This window comes from Pogoniulus pusillus, chromosome 32, assembly GCF_015220805.1.
Source record: "Pogoniulus pusillus isolate bPogPus1 chromosome 32, bPogPus1.pri, whole genome shotgun sequence".
NCBI lineage: Eukaryota > Metazoa > Chordata > Aves > Piciformes > Lybiidae > Pogoniulus > Pogoniulus pusillus.
In genome coordinates, this window is record NC_087295.1 from 7085564 (window position 1) to 7107246 (window position 21683).

A 21683-nucleotide genomic window follows, 5' to 3' on the forward strand; every position below is an offset into this window, starting at 1 on the left:
CTTGTGGCTAGCAACACAGCTGTTCTAAAGCAAGTGCACATTTTTAAGATGGAAATTGTTCTATAGTATCAAAAATTCAAGATACTAATTTTTGTGATAAGGTGACTGGATTTAAAAGTAAAACAGGAAGGAAAGGACATAAAAGAAGAAAACCGCCGTCACTGACAAAATAAACAGTCTCTCTTTGGAAACTAGTAGGAAAATATTGTAGAAAGAGAACTATTTTTCATAACTTAAGTCAGGTCATATGCAATGTGATCACACTTTTAATTCAGATAGCTGCACAGAGGAGTAATCACAGTTTTTCAAGTTTGGATACACCTACCCATCTGCCTAGATAAAAGTAAGTGGGTGGGGCACTACGAGCATAGTACTACTGTCTGTCTGGGTGTTGCTTATAGGAAAAAGACTAGATTTCTTCTCCTTTTGCTGCTGTAGACCCGTCTCATTCTCTAGCCATTGCTAGTCTCTAGTAGTGAGGCTCTGCAAAATACGGATCATTCATGTGCAAAACCAAAACAAGCATAGGGAACATGTTAGAATACATATTCAATTAGTAAATGCTTAGTTCGTGGGAAGAACATGTTTTCATACATTGATATTAGAAAAACACTTTGAGTCCAGTAATTCTGCTACATTGGGATTTAAAGGAGTAACAAAGACTTTCAGAATATTTTCCCCCTTGGTTGGTGAAAGTGTATCTTTGATTTTTTTTTTTTTTTAACATAAAACTCTGTAATCTTCTTCAGTGCAATTGTGTTTTGCAGAATTTTAAATGTGAATCTGGAGGACTTGACCCTTTTCTGGTTGATTTCTTTGTAGGCAGTGTTCATAGGGTTTTAAAGCAACATTCACATTTGGAATTCTTCAGTGTTCCTTTGCTGCAGGTGTTGGAGACCCTTTTAGAGATTTGAATTGGCAAGGCAAGTTATGTCATCTTTGTGCACAAAGCAGCTGAGTAAATGGTTGGTTGCAGAGCTGCTTAGAATATAACCTTGACCTAGGGATGGAGAAAATAAATAAAAATAATTAGGAAAGTATTAAATGATAGCGCACGATTGCTGTAATGGTTTGAAGAAATGAAGGATGTGTTTGCCTGCTAAGGCAACATACAAAAGCTGTGCTGTGAACTAGAATGCTTTGCTAAGGTGGTTTACGTTACTGAGTGATTACAAATGTCTTGGAAGATCTGTGGTGAAACTGATTAAATTGAATTGATTAAATCCAGGTCTCCCTTTTGAAATATGCGGTGACCTTACCGTGCAGGGGAAGACGGCAGTGCTTAGTCAGTAGTGCAGCATTCACTGGTAGCTAATGAAAGAGCTGGGCTGCAGTACGTATTTTAATCTCGTTCAGTCTGTTTGGTTTCTTGTTTTTCCAGTCTTATTCTCAGGAATCCCTTTGTATTGCATCTTGTCAAAAAAACACCTGACAAAAATCAATTCCCTTGTTCAACTCCATTTGTATTTGGGTAACATGCATAGCCGACTAATAGCATGTTTGATTTAGCTTGCTCTCATAGCAGCTAAGAAGAAAAGGGGTTTTCAAGTTTGCAAACATGAGAAGATAACATATGATTTTTCTGATTTACCAATAAAAAGCTTTTTTAAAATTTTATTTTTGTATTACAAGGAGAAATGGAATGAGAAATAGAAGCACCTAGAACAGTAGCATGGCAAAAAAAAGTATAAGCTGAGTGAGAGGCATTCTTGGAAATCTGACACCTTTGCTCTGTACTTTCAAATATCAAGAGAGTAAAATGCAGCACTTGAAGTTTTAACTTGACATTTGGAATTCTTTCATTCTGTGCTTGAGAATGAAGTGATGCTGCATCAGCAGACTTTTAAAACCAAATTAATAAATCTGCTATTTGATAAAGATACTTTAATCATTGACTTGTAATAGAATATTGCCTTGGGAGAAGGGGGCATGTTGTAACAGATTAGAAACTTGTAACTAGTAACACTTTGATATTCTAAGTGTGTGTATATATTTATTTACAGAAAATAGGTAAGATTGTGTTATTTAAGCAGGGAAAAATGAAATACTGCTTTGGCTTGAAATCTAGGGTGCTAGAAAAAAAAAATGTTAAAAAGAAAAATCTGCAATAGCCAAACCAACATTCACTTTAAAAAAAGAAAAATATTTCTCAGAGGGAGGAAAAAAAAACATTTTTTTTCTTCTGAAAAATGGAGGAAAGTAGTGCTGAGTTTTGGGTTTGGGGTGACTTCCTTACTAGTGCCTTCTTTCTCTATCAGTGTCTTTAAATCTGCCCAATCCTATATGTGTTTTGTAGATACTGTCTTCAACGGTTTTTTCCTGTTTTTATTTTGTAGCTACAGATAATATTATGTGACTAATTCAATTTCCTTTAGCAGCAAATGTAATTGTGCTTCTAGTCTCCTTTGTTGCCATTGCTGAGGAAGAAAAAATGCAGCTATAGAACTTCTAACACAGGCTCGTCCTACCGATTCCTAGGGTATGGGCTTTAAGCAAATTGGTTTGCCTTTTTTTTTTTTTTTTTCTTTCCCATTCCATAAACACATACCAAAATCTGTATATGGTTCAGAAGTGATTTAATGCATGTCACGAAGTCTGGCAGTTACTCTTTTTGTAGGGATGGATAGAGACCTGTGTGAAGTGAATGCAAGATACTTGTAGGAGACTGTTAATGGCTAAGCCCGGGAAAAGTATGTGTAAATGAGGCTGAACGTCTGTTGAGTGCAAATAGGAAGAAGCATCGAAGGAAATTTACCTTGGGGTTTTTCTAGTAGTATTTCTTTGTGCATGTTACCAGTCCATGCTGGTGGTTTTTGTTAGGGAGTCTGGGATGTAGCCCTTAGCTTTAGTACCTGTCTTGATCTCTTCAGGCTTGGGAAAAAGTTTGGATTGTTTTGTTAGGTTTGTTTACCATTTGCCACACAGTTCTGTGCAGTTTTAGCCACTGTTCTTTTGTTCCTATTTACTATGTTAAAAACAGACTCCTAATTAAAGATGAGTACTTGGTGATGGATGTCATATAAGGCTCTTCATATCTGTGCTTATGTATGCATATATAATAGAAATCTGTTGAAAGATTCAGAGCCTACTGTATATATTAGATGCCTCTCTTGTTTTCAGGATCCCAGTAAAGTGTCAGTGGCCTGTTAGATGGCAGACACTGGCTATTGTGTCAGCCCATATCTGTGCTGCTGTCGCTCTGTCTTGTATGTCAAATGAGTGGTAGCTCTGAACAGAGTGAATTGTCTGGTTCCATTGTGTACAAGGCAATATTTCTGAGCTCTGTATGTGTTTCTGAGGGAAAGTTTGTAAGCATCCAGAGTTTTGGGGGTTGTGCCACTTTTGTAGATGGAAACTTGTATATAAGCATTGTCTGGCCTGAAGGTTGTCTTTGGAATGAACACTGATGAAATAAAATGATCTTTAAAAAGATCATTAGGCTTGTGAAACCAGCTTACATTATCATTGTAGTTTGAATAACCAGCACCTTGACAAAGCTGCCTTTTACTTAAGGTTCAGCATTTATCTCTCTAGTTGAAAGTGTTCATGGTTTTGCCCAGTGGACAAGGTTCAGCAAGTGATTCTTGCAAAGATCTGTGGGGTGGCAAAGGGAAGTTCTCGTTATTATTAGCACAGATATGCTCTGTGTAACACAACATAATTTTATTTTTTTTTACAAACATAAATAATGAAAGTAGTTTGTAAAATTTAAACCAGTGCAGGGATTCTACTGTGTCAATGTATTTCATAACTAGGCTAGTGTCATTTTGATCTGCTGTTAAGGGCTGTAGTATGTACTGGAGCTGGAACTTAAAGGGTTGTGTACAAGTGTATCAGCTGTCTGCCACATGAATGCAATTCTGACTTGAGAAAGTTATGCTGTTGTTGTTTGGGGTGTGAAACCTGGGATAGAGACTAGTTGAGTGTTTCTGTTCTGTAGGATGTTTTTGTTTTCTGAGCTTGCATACATTCGGGTTCAAATCCCAGATTCTCTTGACTAATGTTGGTAAAATACATACATCAATCCACTGTCAGCGCTTGGCTTCTGTACATACTTGTTTTTGAAGAAAGCTTGAAGATTTCAGTTATTTTTGTCTCAGCTTTTCAAAATTGCTTCTTCCTTACCCATTATGGTAGCTGATCTGGTGAACAATAGTAAGCAGTAATTTGAAAACATTTTCTCATTTCATCCTTAGTAGTGATCTAAATGAACCTGTTTTGTTTTGAAACAACGGGGAACTGAAACAGATTTATGATAAGGTGCTATCTCAGCAGCTGTAGTGTTTTCAGTTGCTGCTTCTCTTTCCCAGTGCATGTAAAATTATGTCCATATTTCAGTTTGTGACATAGATTATCATCTTCAGGCACTTTTAAAGCAAAAAAAAAAAAGACCCAGGCCCTTCCTACAGAACAGAAATTGTGCTTATGAAAGAAGTACAAATGCGTTCAGACCTTCAGGGCAGGTTTTATGTTTAGTACAGGTTACAGCGAGGTCCTTGGAATGAGGGTTGTATTCTACAGGTAATTGGAGTGAGCGTCAGTTTAAAATAGCTGAGTTAGGAACAAGATGTACAAGCAGATGTTTTCCAGGACAGGTCAGTGACATCCTCACAAATGATGTGCCATTTATAGAAGTCAGAACTAATGGAGCTTGTTAGCTTGGGCTTGATGCTGGAGAAATGTAATTATACTGATTCTACAGCCGGATCTGTGGCAGTACACCTCTGCCTGAGATCATCACTGCTATTGGGAAGTAAGATAACGGTATGAGAGAAGCTCTGGCCTGACATTTGAAGTACCTGCATTGTCTGGATAGTCTCTGCCCTTCTTTTTCTTCCTGCTACCCCATCTTAACTCTGCAATATCAACTTTCTACTTTTTCACCTTTATCCTAGTTCAGTGAAGCCTAGAACCTCTGAAAATTTTGTACAGAAGTAGTTAGATTTCCAAACTAATGAGAAGAAAACTTCAGGAACATGTTTCATAATGGAGCAGAAGTGAGTTGTCAAAGGCATTTTTGTGATCATGGTTATGTTTTTTAGTTTGTAATGGGCATGGATATTAATATCTCTTTAGTGAAGTGAACCAAACCCTAAGTTTTGGTTGAAAATTCAGAGAGCAGAATTGTACATGCAGCTTTCTTTTTTGAAAAAAAAAAAAAAAAAAAATCAAGTGCAAACCCTGTGTATTATGGTTGTTGTTACTATGATGATGATTGTTATTGCCATCTGTCATTGTTATCCTTCTGTGCCAGAAAATTCTATAAACCTACTTCCTGGCATGGAATTGAACTGTGTTAGCTTCCAAAAGTTGTCCTCATCTGGGGTTTAATTTTTATTTTATTTTCTTTCAATGACCAGTTTCAGTTTCACCTATAGAATTTTAACGCTTGAGCTGTTGTATACATTGTGCATATCCACACATGGTTTTTCAATCACTTTTATGTAATCTTGATTTCTTCTGATGACTTTTTATGTCACTCTAGAAAAAAAGACTCAAAATTTGATTCCCTTTTATAATGCAGGGACTATTGCACATAAGACAGAAAAAAAACTGTACTATACTAAATATGTGTTCACTTGAAGTATCAAAATGTAATTTCGTGTTTTGAGAATTAGAACAGAATTTATTTGCTACCAAAATTACATCTGTCATAGAGGTGGATAGTTTTGATCATGAATACTGTAGTTGGGTTCAGTTTTGTGGTGATGTTTTGTTTGCTTTGGCAGCCTCCATACACTGGTGCTATCTTAGGAACTCTAATATTCTTCTACTTTGAGGAAATCTTACAACTTTAGTTGCTTGATACTTCTTTATTTGTCCAGCTGTTGAATACTTTTTTTTTTTTGATCTTCATTATACTTTTCCCTCCCATTGAAGTTCTAAAGAGATTTCCATCAAACTGTAATCAAGAAAACACTTTTAAGTCTGATGACTGTATTTACTATTCTTAGCATGGTAAAATGGATTAAAACCCTCCTATTTAATTTATTTCATAGCACTTTGGTGTGGTAGCAGTGGCTTTAAGCTTCTTTACTTGTTCCATGCCCTTCACCTCAATTAAAAATCTATCCCTTTTGCTTTTTTAATGAACCAAATCAAATCTACTACCAGACAAATTGGGATATTTCTTTGAAACTTTCAGTGATAAATAAATTCATATTTAATGGTATTTTTGCACAGTAGACCTTTGTTTTTCTAACTGTTAAGATTTCTCCTCAGTCTCACCCTCATTTTCTTGGTTGTTTTAGTGCTGTGATTCTTAGGTGGCTTAAATTTTGTTTTCTGTTTGTCTCTCTATTCTGATGCAGACATCGCATTGGTCTTCCTGTGGGTTATGTTTGCTTATCAGTTAACTGTAGCAGATGTTAGGTGCTACTTCTTTTGTTTTAAGCCTCAGTTAAATTTCAAAAAGGAAATCTAAGGTTTATTGCTGTTTTTGAGTTGGTTACATTGCAGCCTTTAGTATTCAGTGGTTTGTTGTTTTTTTTTTTAACTAACTTTAATGACAGCTGTGAAAGTGAAACTTGTGCAGTGGCCACAATTACTGTTTCAGAGTTGTGTTTAGATTTTTCTTGTCATGTTGCAATACTAATTTAATTTTTTTGAATTCTGGTTATGTAGCCAGCTGAATTTTTCCTCTAGTGTATATATTGAAGATGCTTCCACGAGTTGTATAGAATCAGATTTTCTTTAAAGAAGAAAAATATCTCAAATAAGTAGTGAGGAGAAAGGAAAAATATGTCGTATAGATAGAGTTGTATTTTGCAGTTCTTCAGTGGAAGCAATTAGACCTAAGAAAGCTGTAAGGTTTTCTGACAGCCTGTTTAGAAGTAGACTCTTGATCAGTTATAGGTTATTTTTCCCAAAGTCAGGATCGTTCCTGTTTCAGAGACTCTTGTTTGTTCTGTAAGCATGGTGATAATAGTTTAATGAAAGTATTTCGTCAAAAGAGCAGATAGATGAGGAGAATAGCTAGATTACTTTGTAATTGTGTAAATGTCTACTTTTTTGAAACAGGAGATCAGCAAAATCTCGAAGCAGGAGTCCATATTCATCAAGGCACTCCCGATCTCGTAGCAGGCATAGGTTGTCTAGATCCAGAAGTCGTCACTCAAGTATTTCTCCTAGTACATTGACTCTGAAGAGTAGCCTGGCTGCTGAGCTGAACAAAAACAAAAAAGCAAGGGCTGCAGAGGCAGCCAAAGCCAGTGCAAAAGCTTCCAATACTTCAACACCTACCAAGGGAACCACGGACACTGCTGCAAGTGCACCCCAAGTGAACAATGTAAAGGACCTGAAGAAAATAAAAACAGAGCATACACCTTCTCCTACAAGCAGTGCAAATGTGAAAAACGACAAGGTGAAAGCAAAGGTCTCAGTTCCTGAAGCAAAAGGGGAAAATAATTTAATTGCAGACAAAATTATTAAACAGAAACCTACAGCAGTAAAAGAGAATAAAGTAACTGTTGTGAAACCGCCACCAGTAACTGTAAAAGAGAAAAGCAAACCGAGTACACCAAGTGTAGTAACTAAGGAGAAGGATCGAATTGTTGCACTACCAACATCCACACTGCCACCTTTGCCTTTGCCTCCCATGCTGCCTGAAGATAAAGAAACTGATAGGTGAGTTGTGAAGTAGATGTTGGGGTTGCATGTTCCTTTTTATTGTTGTTGTTATTGTCTCTTTTATTGTAATCATTGTTATTTTCTTTGGAAAATATGAATCACTTTGCTAGATCAGGCTTTTAGGTAGTTTGTTCTTGCTCTTCAGTTTAACCTGGCAAATACTACTGAGGGAGTTCTATCTTAAAATAATGTAACTGGTTCTTAAAAAGATTGGGATTTCATCTAAGAAAGATGACATTATTTAAGATTACTGTTGCATAATAGGTTTGTAACTAACTCAAGGATGCAGTCAGGATCCAAGCCTGATGTGGACAGGTGGATTCAGTAGCAGTATGTGAAAACTCTTTAATTACCTGGAGTTTGAGGTAAAGGTTTTCGACCCTTTGGAAGGCAATTGTTTTTATCCCTGCTTGTTATTTAGTATAACACAAGCAAGATTCATGTCTTGTCATTGCTGTTTCCTTTGGAAGCATAAAAATTGGTTTGTAGTGAAGAGATCCATGTCTGTATTCCAAGTGTTACCCGAGTTTAGACTACATGAAATTTCTTCTTAGTATTAACAGATACCTGTTGTGGTTTGTGTTGGTGGATTATGCTGCTGAGCTGGAATTTACTATTTTTGTTTTGGTCTGGTGATGAAGTTGAGGAAAGTTACTTTTTTTTTTTTAAAACTTGTGGTGTTTTATGCCTCTCACACATACAAAAAGAAGTCACCTCACAACAAGTAGAAGAGAATTTCTTAGCATTTAGGTAATAACTGAATGTGATATATCAAGCAGTAAAAGAAAAATTCAAAACCTTATGCAAAGTACTTTATTTGCATTCTGTCTGCGCAACTAGCCTGTGTTGTTCCTTGAGAAGAGTGTAGTGTTTCTTGGATTACTAGAACTAGTTATAACTAGAGGTGTAAATGTTTCTCATATGTTTGCTAGTAATTTAATGCTGTACTAAGCATTAGGATAACATGGCAAATAAATAAAACCTAGTAAAGTATTGGACAAGCAGGATTTTTTTTTAGTAGAAAAGGGGAAGTCTTGTTTCTTGCCCTTCAGCACTCTAGCAAATGTCATTCTAGTTGTTCAGGATGACTTGTGTGGTGAATGTATGTTTGCAGTTAAATTTATGACACAGCCATCTTCTCCAAGTGAGCAGAATTTCTGATCCTGTTACTTGCTTTCAAGTGCTATTGTTCTGTCCAAAAATTAGGCTAACTAGTTTAAATATAAGTATGTGGCTGGTGTTGTGGTGCTAATTGCAATAATATGAAGTCAGATTTTATCTTGAATCTGGCTAGCTTCTTCTCATTGTTAGTATTTTTTCGTGTAATACCTGTGTTAGAGCTGAGCCACACAGAGGAGTTCCATTACACTTAAGCTATGCTTCTACCAGCAGAACTAGTTGGTTCATAATGCTGTCAGTTGTGAACTTCAGTGAGACTCTGATAAACCCACAAATAAACCCTCTGAAGCAACAGCAGTGGTGCAAAGTCCCTGTGTAGGTTAATTGGAAGGGAAGACTGGTGGTCAATGATGTGTGATTCAGCAGATCTGAAAAAAGGCTGCTCTTGTCTGCTTGTTTACTGTTCCACTTCTAAAATCTATTTGAGAGCCTCTCACCTAATGTGCTTTCACTAATACTGAAAGTTTGGAGCCTGAATCTTGAGAGAAATACAAGTGTGTGAACTTGAAAATGAAGAATGTTTCTTTACTGTGATGTAATTACATGAGCAGTCCAAAGGTGGTTTGTTCTTTATAGCATGTTAACCATTAGATCTGAGATGAGAGCAGTAAATGCTTCCTTGAGGTGCCTCTTTAAATTCAGGCAGGCAGAGAAGCAGTGGAAGACACTCAAGTGTTCTGCTGTCATGGGGAAGGTAACATAGACATATATGAAACACTGGAACACGTTAAAAAAAAATTGCTAATTGCAGTTAATAGAAGAAAAAATATGAGTTCTAAATGATGGAAGATAGCATAATTCTTTCTATTTACAGAAGATCTTGCTTTGTGAAACTAGTTGGGTAAAAACTTGCACTAGAACTCCTGGAGAATGTTCCCAAAGAGGCATGCTGACAATAGAAGAGTAGTATTTGGCAAAATGCAGTTTTTCTGGAAGATGTTCCTTCAAAGCATGACAGAAAGTTTTATTGTTGCAATGATGAAGCATGAAATGTAAAGAGGGAATATAGTGTGAGAGTCCTAGGTGGGCAGAAACAGATTGTTGTATCTTTCACAGAGTTACAGAAACATCCAGGTTGGAAAAAAATCTTAGGATAACCAAGTCCAACCGATATCCATACTCTCTACAAGGTGTACCCTAAACCATATCTCCTTGCACCACATCCAGGGTTGGTGACTCAACCACCAACCTGGGCAGCCCATTCCAATGCCTGAACACTCTTCCCATGGGGAAAAAAAATCCTAATGTGCAGTCTAAACCTACCTTGTTGCAGCTTGAGTTCATTCCCTCTTGTCCTGTCACTAATTACTTGTGAGAAGAGACCAGCACCAACCTTTCCACAAGGTCCTTTCAGTAATGTGGTCTCCCCTCAGCCTCCTCTTTTTCAGGCTGAACAGTCCCAGCTCCTTCAGTCACTCTTCATAAGATGTATTCTCTTTCAAACTGCTGGATATGCAGTAACTGTACGACTGTAATTACAGTAAAGAAGGCCTAGAGAAATGCAACCATGCCTTTGAAAAAGCATCCTGCAGCAAGCACAATGTTAGTGTTTTCCCTTTAGAATTGTAAGAGCATCTCTAGGATTGTGTGTAGTAATTGTTAGAGGAATATGTTGCTTTAGATGTTGGGGGTATTTTTCTCAAGAAGAAGTTGACTGTTGGTATCTATGACCTAATTATGGTTGATAATTTTAAAATGGTCAGATGTCAGTAACCCATAACAGAGAAGCACATAGTCAATTTTTAATCTGTTTTTTTTTCCTGTCTGATTTACCTGCTGATTGCTAGAAAGGTGTTGAATATTAAGTGTTTTAGCATCTGTAAACAAGGTGGTGTGGACTGCCTTTTAATGCCCTGCAGTGTTAATGTAACCCCAAAATTTGTTCTCTGGAGAGCAACTTTATAAAGAATTGGATTGTGGTAGTCCTTTTCCATATAAGGAGTCAGACTACAGATTTTACTACTGCACTTCCCATGTCTGGCAGAAGTTCAATCACCTAGGCCATGTAAGCTTGGGAGGAAGGTTGTGTGGCAGAAGTCTGGCTTGATAAGACTTGCTGTGTTACCTAACCTCAGCTTTCACCAGGAAGTTCTGATTTCAGCATTTCAGTAGTTAACTGTGCATCTTCCAGAGAGCTGCTTGTGAGCTGTTTCTGAAGCCTGAATCAAAAGTCCTGCAAATTCTAAGAGCAGAGATTGCAGATGTTGATGTGTTGACAATCTAAAATGTATTTTTAAAAATTCCTATAGGTATTCCTTTTTGTATGTTAATTGCCTACTGTGTTTAACTTATTAGCAAAATTATGTCTTTTTTAGTAGTTTGCGAGAAAATGTTTCAGTGAAGTCAACTAAAGAAACAGAGAAGAAACTTCGCCATCTGCTTGCAGACTTACCACTTCCACCTGAGCTGCCTGGAGGAGCTGACTTATCTAAAAGCCCTGAAGAAAAGAAACCAGCAGTTCCATTACACAGCAAGAGAAGACCAAAGTATGATGATTAGACTTTTTTAAAGCTTATCAAGCGAGTAGAAGCAATAATATCTTCTTTTAAAGTACATTTTTTTTCTAATGGAATATATTTATTTCTGCTTTTAATTATTTTTTTTATTGTTAATGGGGCTTGAATCAAACCATTTGTTTTATTTCCACTTACTGGTAGGGACCCAGTTATCTAATAATGTCTCATATATAGTGCTGGTTGTGGGTGTGGTTTGTTTTTTTTCCCAAAGTCCAGAAAATCCTTACATATCTTAGTTGTATTCTTAGAGAAGCTGCTTGTTTTCTAGAATATGTGGACCACGGCATGGTGAAACAAAAGAAAAAGAAATAGACTGGGGAAAGCGCTGTGTAGATAAATTTGACATCATTGGTATTATTGGGGAAGGAACTTACGGGCAAGTTTACAAAGCCAGAGATAAAGACACAGGTAAGTTCCAAAAAGGTAAATATGATTGCACAATTCTGAACAATTTTGTTTTTATAGTTGGTAAAATTTGTGGCTTTCTGTCCTCTAGTGTTTGGAATGTTTTTAGTTGTTGGTTTGTTTAGTTTTCAGTCCATTATTTGTTTCAATCAGAAATTATCTTTTGCTGCCTTAGAATATCATCTGTCTAGAAAGCTGTGGCTGAGAGCAAGCTGAATAGTCTTAACTTCTGATTCTTACTTCTTGGGTTTTGACGCTGTGCGCTGTTGAGCTAGTGGAGAAGAGAAGGTAAATACTCTGGGGAGACCAACTGGAAACTAGGCAGGTCGACAAAGAATAATGAAGTTTGTAAAGGGATGTAAAGATGAAATAAAGAAGCTATGCCTGAGCTTTATGCATTTTTCTTCTTCATACTCCAATAACCAGGTAGGAGAAGAATCTGCCTCTGTGCAGCAGAGCTCCGCACTGTTGCATGTTGACAGTTTTTCTTGCTGTATAACTGGCTTTACAGCAATGACAGCTTGGTCAAATGAGCAATCAGTCAGCACTACGATGCCTAAGAATGTTGTCACTGCATCTAAATAGATAATGTATTGAAACTGATTCCTCCTTAGTGCTGTTTGTTGCTGGGTCATTTCATGTTCTTTCTGTGGCTGCTTGCCCTTCTGGCTTATTTGTGCATACTTTGAATGCACTATAATTTTCAGCTGCAGCGGTACTTGACATTACATAGAATCACATATCAGTCTCAGTTCTTTCTTTCTGATCTCTGGAAGAGTGCACAGTGTAATTATTCCTTCTTCATTCCTCACCTGTGTCTATCTCAGATTGTAAACTTTTAAGGTGAGCTTAAAGTTGAGCTATCACTGATTGATTTTACTTTTTTTACCTCTACCTTGTGAAGCACTGCAAATCATTGTTACGAGCTTCTTCCCGCTCTCCTGGGCTTCTGTCCTTGCGCATTTAACTTCTTAATGCTGTCATGTTGGCAGTCATTTCTTAACCTCCAGCAGAGTTGTTGCTCTCTGTGTTATATGGGTCCACACAGTTACAGAAAACCTTCCATTGGCTTTGCATTCAAACCCTCTGCAAAAGTGGCATTGTGGCCTTTGAAATACCTTATAACAAGCTGTTCAGTGGGTTTTCGGAGCAAGTGAATGTTGTGTAATACTGGAATGCAATCTATTGTGCAGGTATCATGTACACTGGTATACTGTAAGTCTTTTTTCAGAGCTGGCAAAGATGTGTATGCTGTCAGTAAACTTCCCAGACACAGCAATTAGCTTCCAAGAGCAAAATGGTTGAGCTGGCATATGGATTTTAAATGTCCTCTGTCATGAGTAGATGATGCTTCTGCTGTTTTACAGAATTTAGCTTCATCCAACCCACAAGCCTGCAGTAAAATAATAAGGAAAATACCTCATCAGTGTCACCATGATAGTGGCATTTCTACTTGTAGAAAGTATACTGATGAAGCTGAGAACTTCTTTGTCATCTGCCTCCTATCTTGAAATATGTAGTAGTTCTGTTTAGATGTGTGCATTTCTGACCTGTGATAATGTAGCAATACGAGATCCAGGGCAGACACAGGCCTCTGATAGTCACTCCTCTATGGGGGGGTTATTGACAGCTCTGGTATGGAGTATCAGGAATGCAGGAAGGAGAAGACAGGCCTTACAGTGGGTGACTGAAAATTGTTGTAATTTTTGCTTCTTCATGCGGTAGTTTCCCAGCAGTGGTTTGATTCTGTTTCCATTCAACACACTGCCTGGTCCATTCAGAAACAGTAACAAATGAGAAGGGTTTTGAAAGCAAGCCCAGTTCTAAATCCTACTGTTTTGGTTGCTAATCTTAATGTTTTTTATTTACATTTTCTCCTAGGGGAAATGGTGGCACTAAAGAAAGTACGCCTGGATAATGAAAAGGAGGGGTTTCCAATTACAGCTATCCGGGAGATTAAGATTCTTCGACAGCTTAATCACCAAAGCATTATCAACATGAAGGAAATAGTTACAGATAAGGAGGATGCTTTGGACTTCAAAAAGGACAAAGGTACATACACTAATGTGGGAAAAGCTGCTCTTGCTCCTCGATGCAGTAGTCTGCTATGCTGGTTTGAAGTTAAGCTTCATTAGAGAGTGTGTTTGCAGGTTGTGATGCTTGACTAGTCATCTTAACTTAGATTTAATTGCCATTACAAGGGTTTTGTTTAATTCAGGTATGCTTTTTGATCATAAAAACATTTTTGCAAATATTTTGTGGGATTAAAAAAATGTATTACTTTATTCCAGCTTTTGCTAGAGAGGAAAGATGTTTTCACTCCTTGACATGAATTAGATAACAGTAGGAAGCTCTTAATTGTGAGCTTTTTATTAGCCTTTTATTTTCCTCATGGTGTTTTCTCATATCATAGAATATTGCAGGCTCAGTGCTGAAGAGATGTTTTTCATGTAGGTCTTGATTTCCTTTAAATTTGCCTTCATTTACTTCTTACCTAATTGGACAACTGTGTCTTGATGGCTAGAAGGAGGACAAAAGAAAAGAATGAACAGCTAGATATGTGTGGTGGTGCTTTTCCCCAAATAGAAGGCATAGAAATTTGTACTGTCTCTGTTCATTTGGTGTTAATTCTGGCCTTTTTTGAGTTGCTGCAGCCTCCTTAGCCTAGGGAATCCAGAAAGCAGCGTGGAAATAGTGCAGTGTTGTTGCTTGATACTTTTGGTGTTTGTGTTTGGAAGCCATTTCCTTTTAGGTCTAAGTCTTGTAAACCTGTCAGTCAGGGTTATTTTAGTGTCCTGTGGGCAGTTTGATACGTGGTTTGGCTGAGAAGGGAATGTAGTATCTGTGCTTTCTCTCCCTGGGCTCCTAGCGAGCATGCCCAGCACCAGTGTGGGTAGGAAGTGCCATATGCCAGCAGAAACACAGGTGGGGTAGGGATGAGTCAGGAGATGGCTGGCAAAATGATGCAGGAATCAGTTGTTTTTTTTTCCCTAGCATCGTCAGAAAGTGTAATACCTTGAAGGCTGTACGTCACTGAGATACTGTTTTTATTGTGTTTCGGAGTAGGAAACATCTAGCAAAAGAGCTTCTCTAGAGATGTGCAGGTTCAGTGGTCAGCCCTATTTTGATTCCTGACAGTCTGCATCAGCGGGTTTATGCTTTTCATGTGAATCTCATACTGAGTTTTAATTAGGTCTAACCTACTTGGCTAATGGGACCACACTGAGCCTTGACTTAATACTTAATGACTCATTAATTAATTTTCTCTCTTTCTGTTTGGTGCATCTAGGAGTGAGCTGTACAGATTTTTTTTTGTGTGTAATTCAAACTGTCTCTCATTAATTTCAGAATGATTTTTCTTTTGGTCCAAGTCTGTAATTGTCCTTTTGATATTGCTTTAAATTTAATTTCTCATTTTTGTTGAACAGCTTGTTAAAACAAGCACACTTTCAGAAAATTGCAAGGCAAGGGGCTTTTCTTGAGATGGCAGAATAAAATTAGTTTCTGATAGTCTGTCAAAAGCATTGGCATGATAATGAGACTGGGCTATTAAGATTTGTCTGTAAAAAGACAGAGATTTGTTGGTTGGGTTTTTTTTTTGTTGCTGTGGGGTTTTTTTATTATTTTCTCAGTGCAGCATTTTTTATTTGTCTAATGAGTAGTTCATTGTGAGATGGGGATTTATAGCTGAGATGTGGCCAAATTGTAGTCTATGCAGGGAATGAATGCAAGTGGGAGGAAGTTAGGTCATGGTTTCACAGTAAACCATTACAGGCACAAAGTAGGCTGTTTGGCTTAAGAAGGAACCATTCTGAAAGTGGTTGTAATGTGTTAGAGCTTAGAGTAGAAGTAAAGCTTTTTGCCTGCTGGTGAATGTGGTTATGCTTTATATTACATGCTTAATTTTGGAACAGAACTTCTGAATAATCCTGCTGGTAGCCCATTTGTAAAGGTGGGAATGAGAACATTTCTGCTAACACATAGTTAACTTGACTCATTAATTTTGTGTTTAAGGCTGACTGTCATATCCTGACCTATTGCTTGTCTGCTTATTCACTTAAGGTGGTATGTTTTTGGTTGGATCTCAGTAGCTTAACATGCAGCAAAACTTATTTTCTGAGAATGATGTAAATGTTGGGCACATTTGTACAGTACTTGTTTTAAGGATGTTTTTAAAGATGGCAACAAATGAGCAATAACTTAATGTGCTAGTTCAAAGCTAGCTGGAATGTTTTGTTGAGAAGAACTAGATTACAGGCGATGAAAGGGAAACAGTGGTGATGTCTGCTTCACTCATAGGCTTGCTGAGATGTATAAGAGCAAGAATCCAAACTTATATAAAGGAGTTGGTCTCTGCCTGGTGTCTGGGCTGCATTTCACTCTCTTACCTAACTTGCTGTCTCTCTGATTAATCCACCTGCTTCTTAACCCCCCTGGCCGACCCTCCGTTCTTCCTTGGGCACAAGGCAACTTCTGGGGTAAGGTTGAGGGGTGAGAGAAGATGGAAGGGTGCTTGGGAGCCCCTCCTGGGGACTCAGGTTTCTGGGAGGGCTGTTGTGTTTCTGTATTACCTTTTACCTTGTATATTTCTGTATAAAACTGTATATATTGTAAATATTTGCTTGTATATTGAGCTAAGCAGTAAATATAAAGCTTCCTTCAATTTCCAGAGCCAGCTGAGTCTAGTCTGGGTGATTTCCAAAGTGTGTGTGTGGGGGTGGGTAACACCCAAACCATCACACTTACCTTGTACTTTGCCCTGATGCTTTGAGCTGTGCTACATGTTCTGATGTGACAGAGTCTTGTATTTTCCAAACTTTTGAGTATCTGACTCATCTCAGAATTTTCAACAGCATTTTACTTTTCAAAATACTAGAGAAGTATATATGTGTTTTATCTTGTGCAGTTTGGGGTATAAGCTCAACAATCTTAGTAGATAAGATTGGTTTATTGTAGTCCAGCTGTTAGATGTAACGCACTGAAGTTGTGAGCTTATGTACACACATTGTAAGTATATTTCTATCAGCTCAATTGGGCACATACACGATTGTGTGGGTGATGGTCTGGTATACTAAAAATCTGAAGTTTTTAACTTTGCAGTCTTTATAATGCACAAGACATGTGTGATGATGAAGTTGGGAAAAGAATGTGAGTGACTATTAATTGTTAATCCCGTGAGGTTCAATAAGGCAATGTGCAAGGTCCTGCACCTAGATCTGGGCAGCCCTTCGAATCAGTACAGGCTGGGAAATGATGAAATTGAGAGCAGCCCTACAGAAAAGGACTAAAGGGTGCTGGTGGAGAAGCTGGACATGAGCCAACAGTGTATACTTGCAACCCAGAATGCAAATTGCATCTTGGGCTGCATCAAAAGAAGCATGTCCAGCAGGTTGAGAGAGTTGATTCAGCCATTCTGCTCTGCTTTGTGAGACCTCACTTGGAGTGCTGGGGCCCCCAACAGAAGAGAGACATACACCTGCTGGAGCAGGTCCAGAAGAAGGCCACAAAAATGATAAGCCTGTGCTATGAAGACAGGCTGAAAGAATTGGGGCTGTTCTGCCAGGAGAAGGCTCTGGGGAGACCTTACAGCTACATTGTAGTATCTGAGGGGGACCTACAGGAAGGCTGAGGAAGGACTGCTTAGAAGGGCTTGTAGCAATAGCATGAGGGGCAGTAGTTTTAAAGTGGACTGGGGTAGATTTAGGTTGGATATACGGAGCAAGTTCTTTACTGTGGGAGTGGTAAAATACTGGAGCAAGTTACCAAGGGATGTGATTGAGGACCTCTCACTGGAGACTTAAGATCAAACTCGATGTGGCCCTGAGCAGCCTGGTGTGGTCAGAGGTGTCCTTGCTGCTTGCATAGGGATTACCTTTGAGGGTCCCTTCCAACCCAACACAATCTCTGATGTAACATCTTGATTCTGAGGCATGATCCTGCCAGATACATATTGGGTGTGGTGAGGAGGAGTTTCCATTTTGTGTTTCTCCCCTATCTGTCATTTAAAGGCAGGTAGGTGAATACACAAGCTTGGGGATGGGAATGCATGACTCATAGTTCGCATTTTGTCTTGTGTGTGCATGTCTGCATTACAGCTGACTTAACAATATGCTCAGCAGACTTGTTAAAAAACTCCTCTGCTTCTCTTGAGACATTTGACTTGATAGCTCTGATGAGCTATGGTTTCCATTCATTTTCTTCCCCCAAAATCTCAACACTGGTTATTTTTGTTGAAGATGTTTTCATCTAGTGAGCTAGTGCAGGAGCAATTGTGGCTGTTGGTGACAGTAGTCAAAGCAGCCTGACATTGTTGGTGCATATGACCAAGTCAGCTGACAACTAAACTTTCCTTTGCTTTACTTTTTTGCTTGCTCAATGGTAGTGGAAATGAATTTGACTTTGTAGATTTAAGGCATGTCCATTTGGAGCAGGAGGATTGTGCTTTGCGGAAGCTCTTGATCTTTTATTGTGTGTTTGTGGTCTGAGAAAGTTTGTGTGACATTCCCTGTGCAATAGTAATTGGAGATAACAAGATTTAAAACAGAAGCTGAAAACAACTTTTTCCTAGGTACATTCAAATCTATATACCTCAAAAGCTAATTGAGCCACTTGTTCAATTATGGATTGTTAGATAAAAGGCCCTTTTTGCTTAGGCTTCTGTCAGCTCTGGTTTGTTTTCTCTTACGATGTGGGCATCTCTTTCTTTGGGCACCTGAGGCGTCTTTCACTTCTCAGTTGGGTCTGTAACAGCTAGAAGCTGTTAGCAAATGCTAGCTACAGTTTAGCTTCAGGACTGCCACAATGTGTTTTCACTAAACGTTGCAGGATGCCTGACTCAGCTTTTGTTGCTGTGAATGTAGAACAGTGGGTGTAGTGACTGCTGCCTCTTCTACCTTCTGACTGGAGAAGGCATTTTTAACTGGTAACCTGAGGGAGAGTGTCAAACTTGGCATGAGAGACTCTAATAAAAAAATCTGTTTCTTTTTTGTTGCTGTTGTTCTTTGTGTAGAGTATTTGTTTGGATTGTGTGTGAGTGTGTCTGTAATTCACTTTAAGATCTGTGTTTACTTTAGATTAAGTTTTCAACTGATTTGCCAGTACAAATTATATGTTTTCAGACATGAAGTTGGTATTTATAGTACACATGTCAGAAGGATACTGCTCTGTGGTATGCTCTCCTATTACTAGCAGGTTGCTTTCTCACAGCTGTCAAGGAATACTCAGTCTGAAAGGTTGTGGTTTGGAAGGAGTGTGGCAGCAGTCATGTAGTCATCAGAGGACTTCACGGCTCCTTCTTTACTTGTATCATAACTAGCTTTAGCTGGGTTTCCTGGGAAGCTGAGTAAAACCAGACTGGTCTGAATTTCAGAAAGATCTCATGATCTATAGTTGCCTTGCTGCTTCTGAAGGAGCTGATAGAAACTTTTACCCCAAATACCTTCTGTGCTACAGCTAAGCTGTCAGGAGTGGCATGACTGCTCAAGTGGTGCTTCCCCATTGTGTGTGCTGTCCTGGACTCTGGTCTCGAATGAGTGAAGAATTAATTGTGTGGCTTTTCAATTTGGTCCATATTTTGGCAAAATAAGAGAAATCTTTGGGTTTTAATTAAATATTTCTAATAAGTTCAGTTTGATTCTCCTCTGCTTTAAGTTTTTTTTTTTTTTTTGTTCAGTTTCTTAGTTCCCTGTAGTATGTGATAAAATGAGGACAGTGGTTACTGCCAGGGCTTCTCTATGCCCTTGGCTGGTATACCTGTTTCAGCACATGGGTGAAAATGGCTTTAAGGAAAAAGGAAAGGTCCTGATTTTATTGGACTGAATTTGTCTTAAGTTTTGTGATGTCTAAACAGAAAAGTATAGCAGTGATATTTTCTTTAATTTTAAAGTCATCAATTCAGTGGATATGCCTTTATTTGATATTTCACCAATGAGAAGACAGGTTTGTAAAATGTGAGTAGAAAGAAAAAGTAAATGTCAGTGTGAGGAACTTGAAGGAATTTAAATACATGAGGAACTTCAACTTATTGCTGGACAATTTCTTTTTACAGTTCTGTTTGATAAAATTTCATTCAAAACTGTCTTAGAATATAGTATGTCCTGAGTACTAGAAGAGAAATGTTAAGGAAATGCAAGAGTAAGTACAATCCAATTAAATCAAGCAAGGTAGAAAATACTGTGTTGCATAGAAGATGAGGAGGCTTATTAGCAAAATGGAAATCTACTGGAATCTCATTTTGAGCAGTGAGTACAGAACAAACTGCTGCAAAACTGTTCAGCAACTCAGTGTTGTACATAGCATACAGTGACTGAGGCAGGGATCCTCTTTAGTAAAGCATTTTTGTATTTAAAGATAGCGTTGTAATGCATTTCTACAAGGACTGAATTCAAGTGTGTACATAATAAGACACATCTAGTCTCTTGATCTTTTTTTTATCTGTATCTAGTTGGATAGTTTGAGAAACACATTTCTTATGAGAGTACATTTGGAACATTAGGAAAATACTTGTTGAAGGGTTGTCATCTGTGTTGACTCTTGGATTATTCTCCCCTGCTGCTCTCTCCAACCCTCTCTCTGTCCTTGCCCCGTAAAGCGCTTGTATCTTTCTTTGGCAATGAATGTGTCACTTGATGTCCTTCTTTGGATTTGTGTGGTTTGATGATAGTCCAAAAATTTCCAGAGCCCGCCTGTGTCACCAAAATGCACAGTATGTTTTGTTTGGTGTTTTGTCCCCTCAGAAAATGTTTTGGCTTTTATAGATCATCAGTGTCATGTTTTGTTGAGTTTCGCATTTTGTGTGCATAGCCTTAGAGCATTGCACCCTTCAAATATATGCACAGAAGGAGAAAAAGTGTTAATCCTTCCATTATTCTCAGCCAGTACCTCACTTTCTGACCCTTACCAGTCTTAACTGACAAAATGGTTAAAAAGATGAATTTCTCTAAATGGGAACAAAAGGAGTAGGATGAGGATAGTTTCCATCCATGTGAGTCACAGAATCACAGAAACATCCAGGTTGGAAAAGACCCTCAGGGTCACCTAGTCCAACCTACAACCCTACTCATCAAGATTCACCTTAAACCATATCCCTAAGCACCACATTCAAATGACCCTTAAATGCATCCAGGGGCAGTGACTTCTCCATCTCCCTGGACAGCTCATTCCAGTTCCTGACCACTCTCTGTGAAAAAACTTTTTTCACAGTATCATGAGGGTTGGAAGAGACCTCACAGATCATCAGGTCCAACCCTTTACCACAGAGCTCAAGGCTAGACCATGGCACCAGGTGCCACGTCCAACCTTGCCTTGAACAGCCCCAGGGACGGCGACTCCACCACCTCCCCGGGCAGCCCATTCCAGTGTCCAGTGACTCTCTCAGTGAAGAACTTTCTCCTCACCTCAAGCCTAAATCTCCCCTGGCGCAGCCTGAGGCTGTGTCCTCTTGTTCTGGCGCTGGCCACCTGAGAGAAGAGAGCAACCTCCTCCTGGCCACAACCACCCTTCAGGTAGTTATAGACAGCAATAAGGTCACCCCTGAGCCTCCTCCTCTCCAGGCTAAACAGTCCCAGCTCCCTCAGCCTCTCCTCATAGGGCTTGTGCTCGACGCCTCTCACCAGCCTCGTTGCCCTTCTCTGGATACGCTCAAGCATCTCAATGTCCCTCCTAAACTGGGGGGCCCAGCACTGAACACAGTATTCAAGGTCTAACCAGTGCAGAGTACAGGGGCAGAATGACTTCCCTGCTCCTGCTGACCACACCATTCCTGATGCAGACCAGGATGCCACTGGCTCTCTTGGCCACCTGGGCACACTGCTGGCTCATGTTCAGGCGGGTATCAATCAGCACCCCTAGACCCCTCTCTGTTTGGCTGCTCTCCAGCCACTCCGACCCCAGCCTGTATCTCTGCATGGGGTTGTTGTGGCCAAAGTGCAGCACCCGGCACGGTCCAATCTAAAC

The 21683-nt window shown here is 38.8% G+C and overlaps 1 protein-coding gene across 3 annotated transcripts in view; it reads left to right on the forward strand.

The window, feature by feature from the left end:
- Nucleotides 1–21683, forward strand: part of CDK13 (cyclin dependent kinase 13) — a 47338-nt gene that overhangs the window by 4832 nt on the left and 20823 nt on the right. For 2 of the 3 annotated variants that reach the window (XM_064169522.1, XM_064169524.1), the window contains exons 2-5: nt 7021–7626; nt 11124–11294; nt 11593–11732; nt 13611–13781. In XM_064169522.1, coding sequence (XP_064025592.1) covers nt 7021–7626; nt 11124–11294; nt 11593–11732; nt 13611–13781 — 1088 coding nt within the window. The remainder of the gene's footprint in view (nt 1–7020; nt 7627–11123; nt 11295–11592; nt 11733–13610; nt 13782–21683) is intronic. The other variant, XM_064169523.1, reaches the window with a different exon arrangement.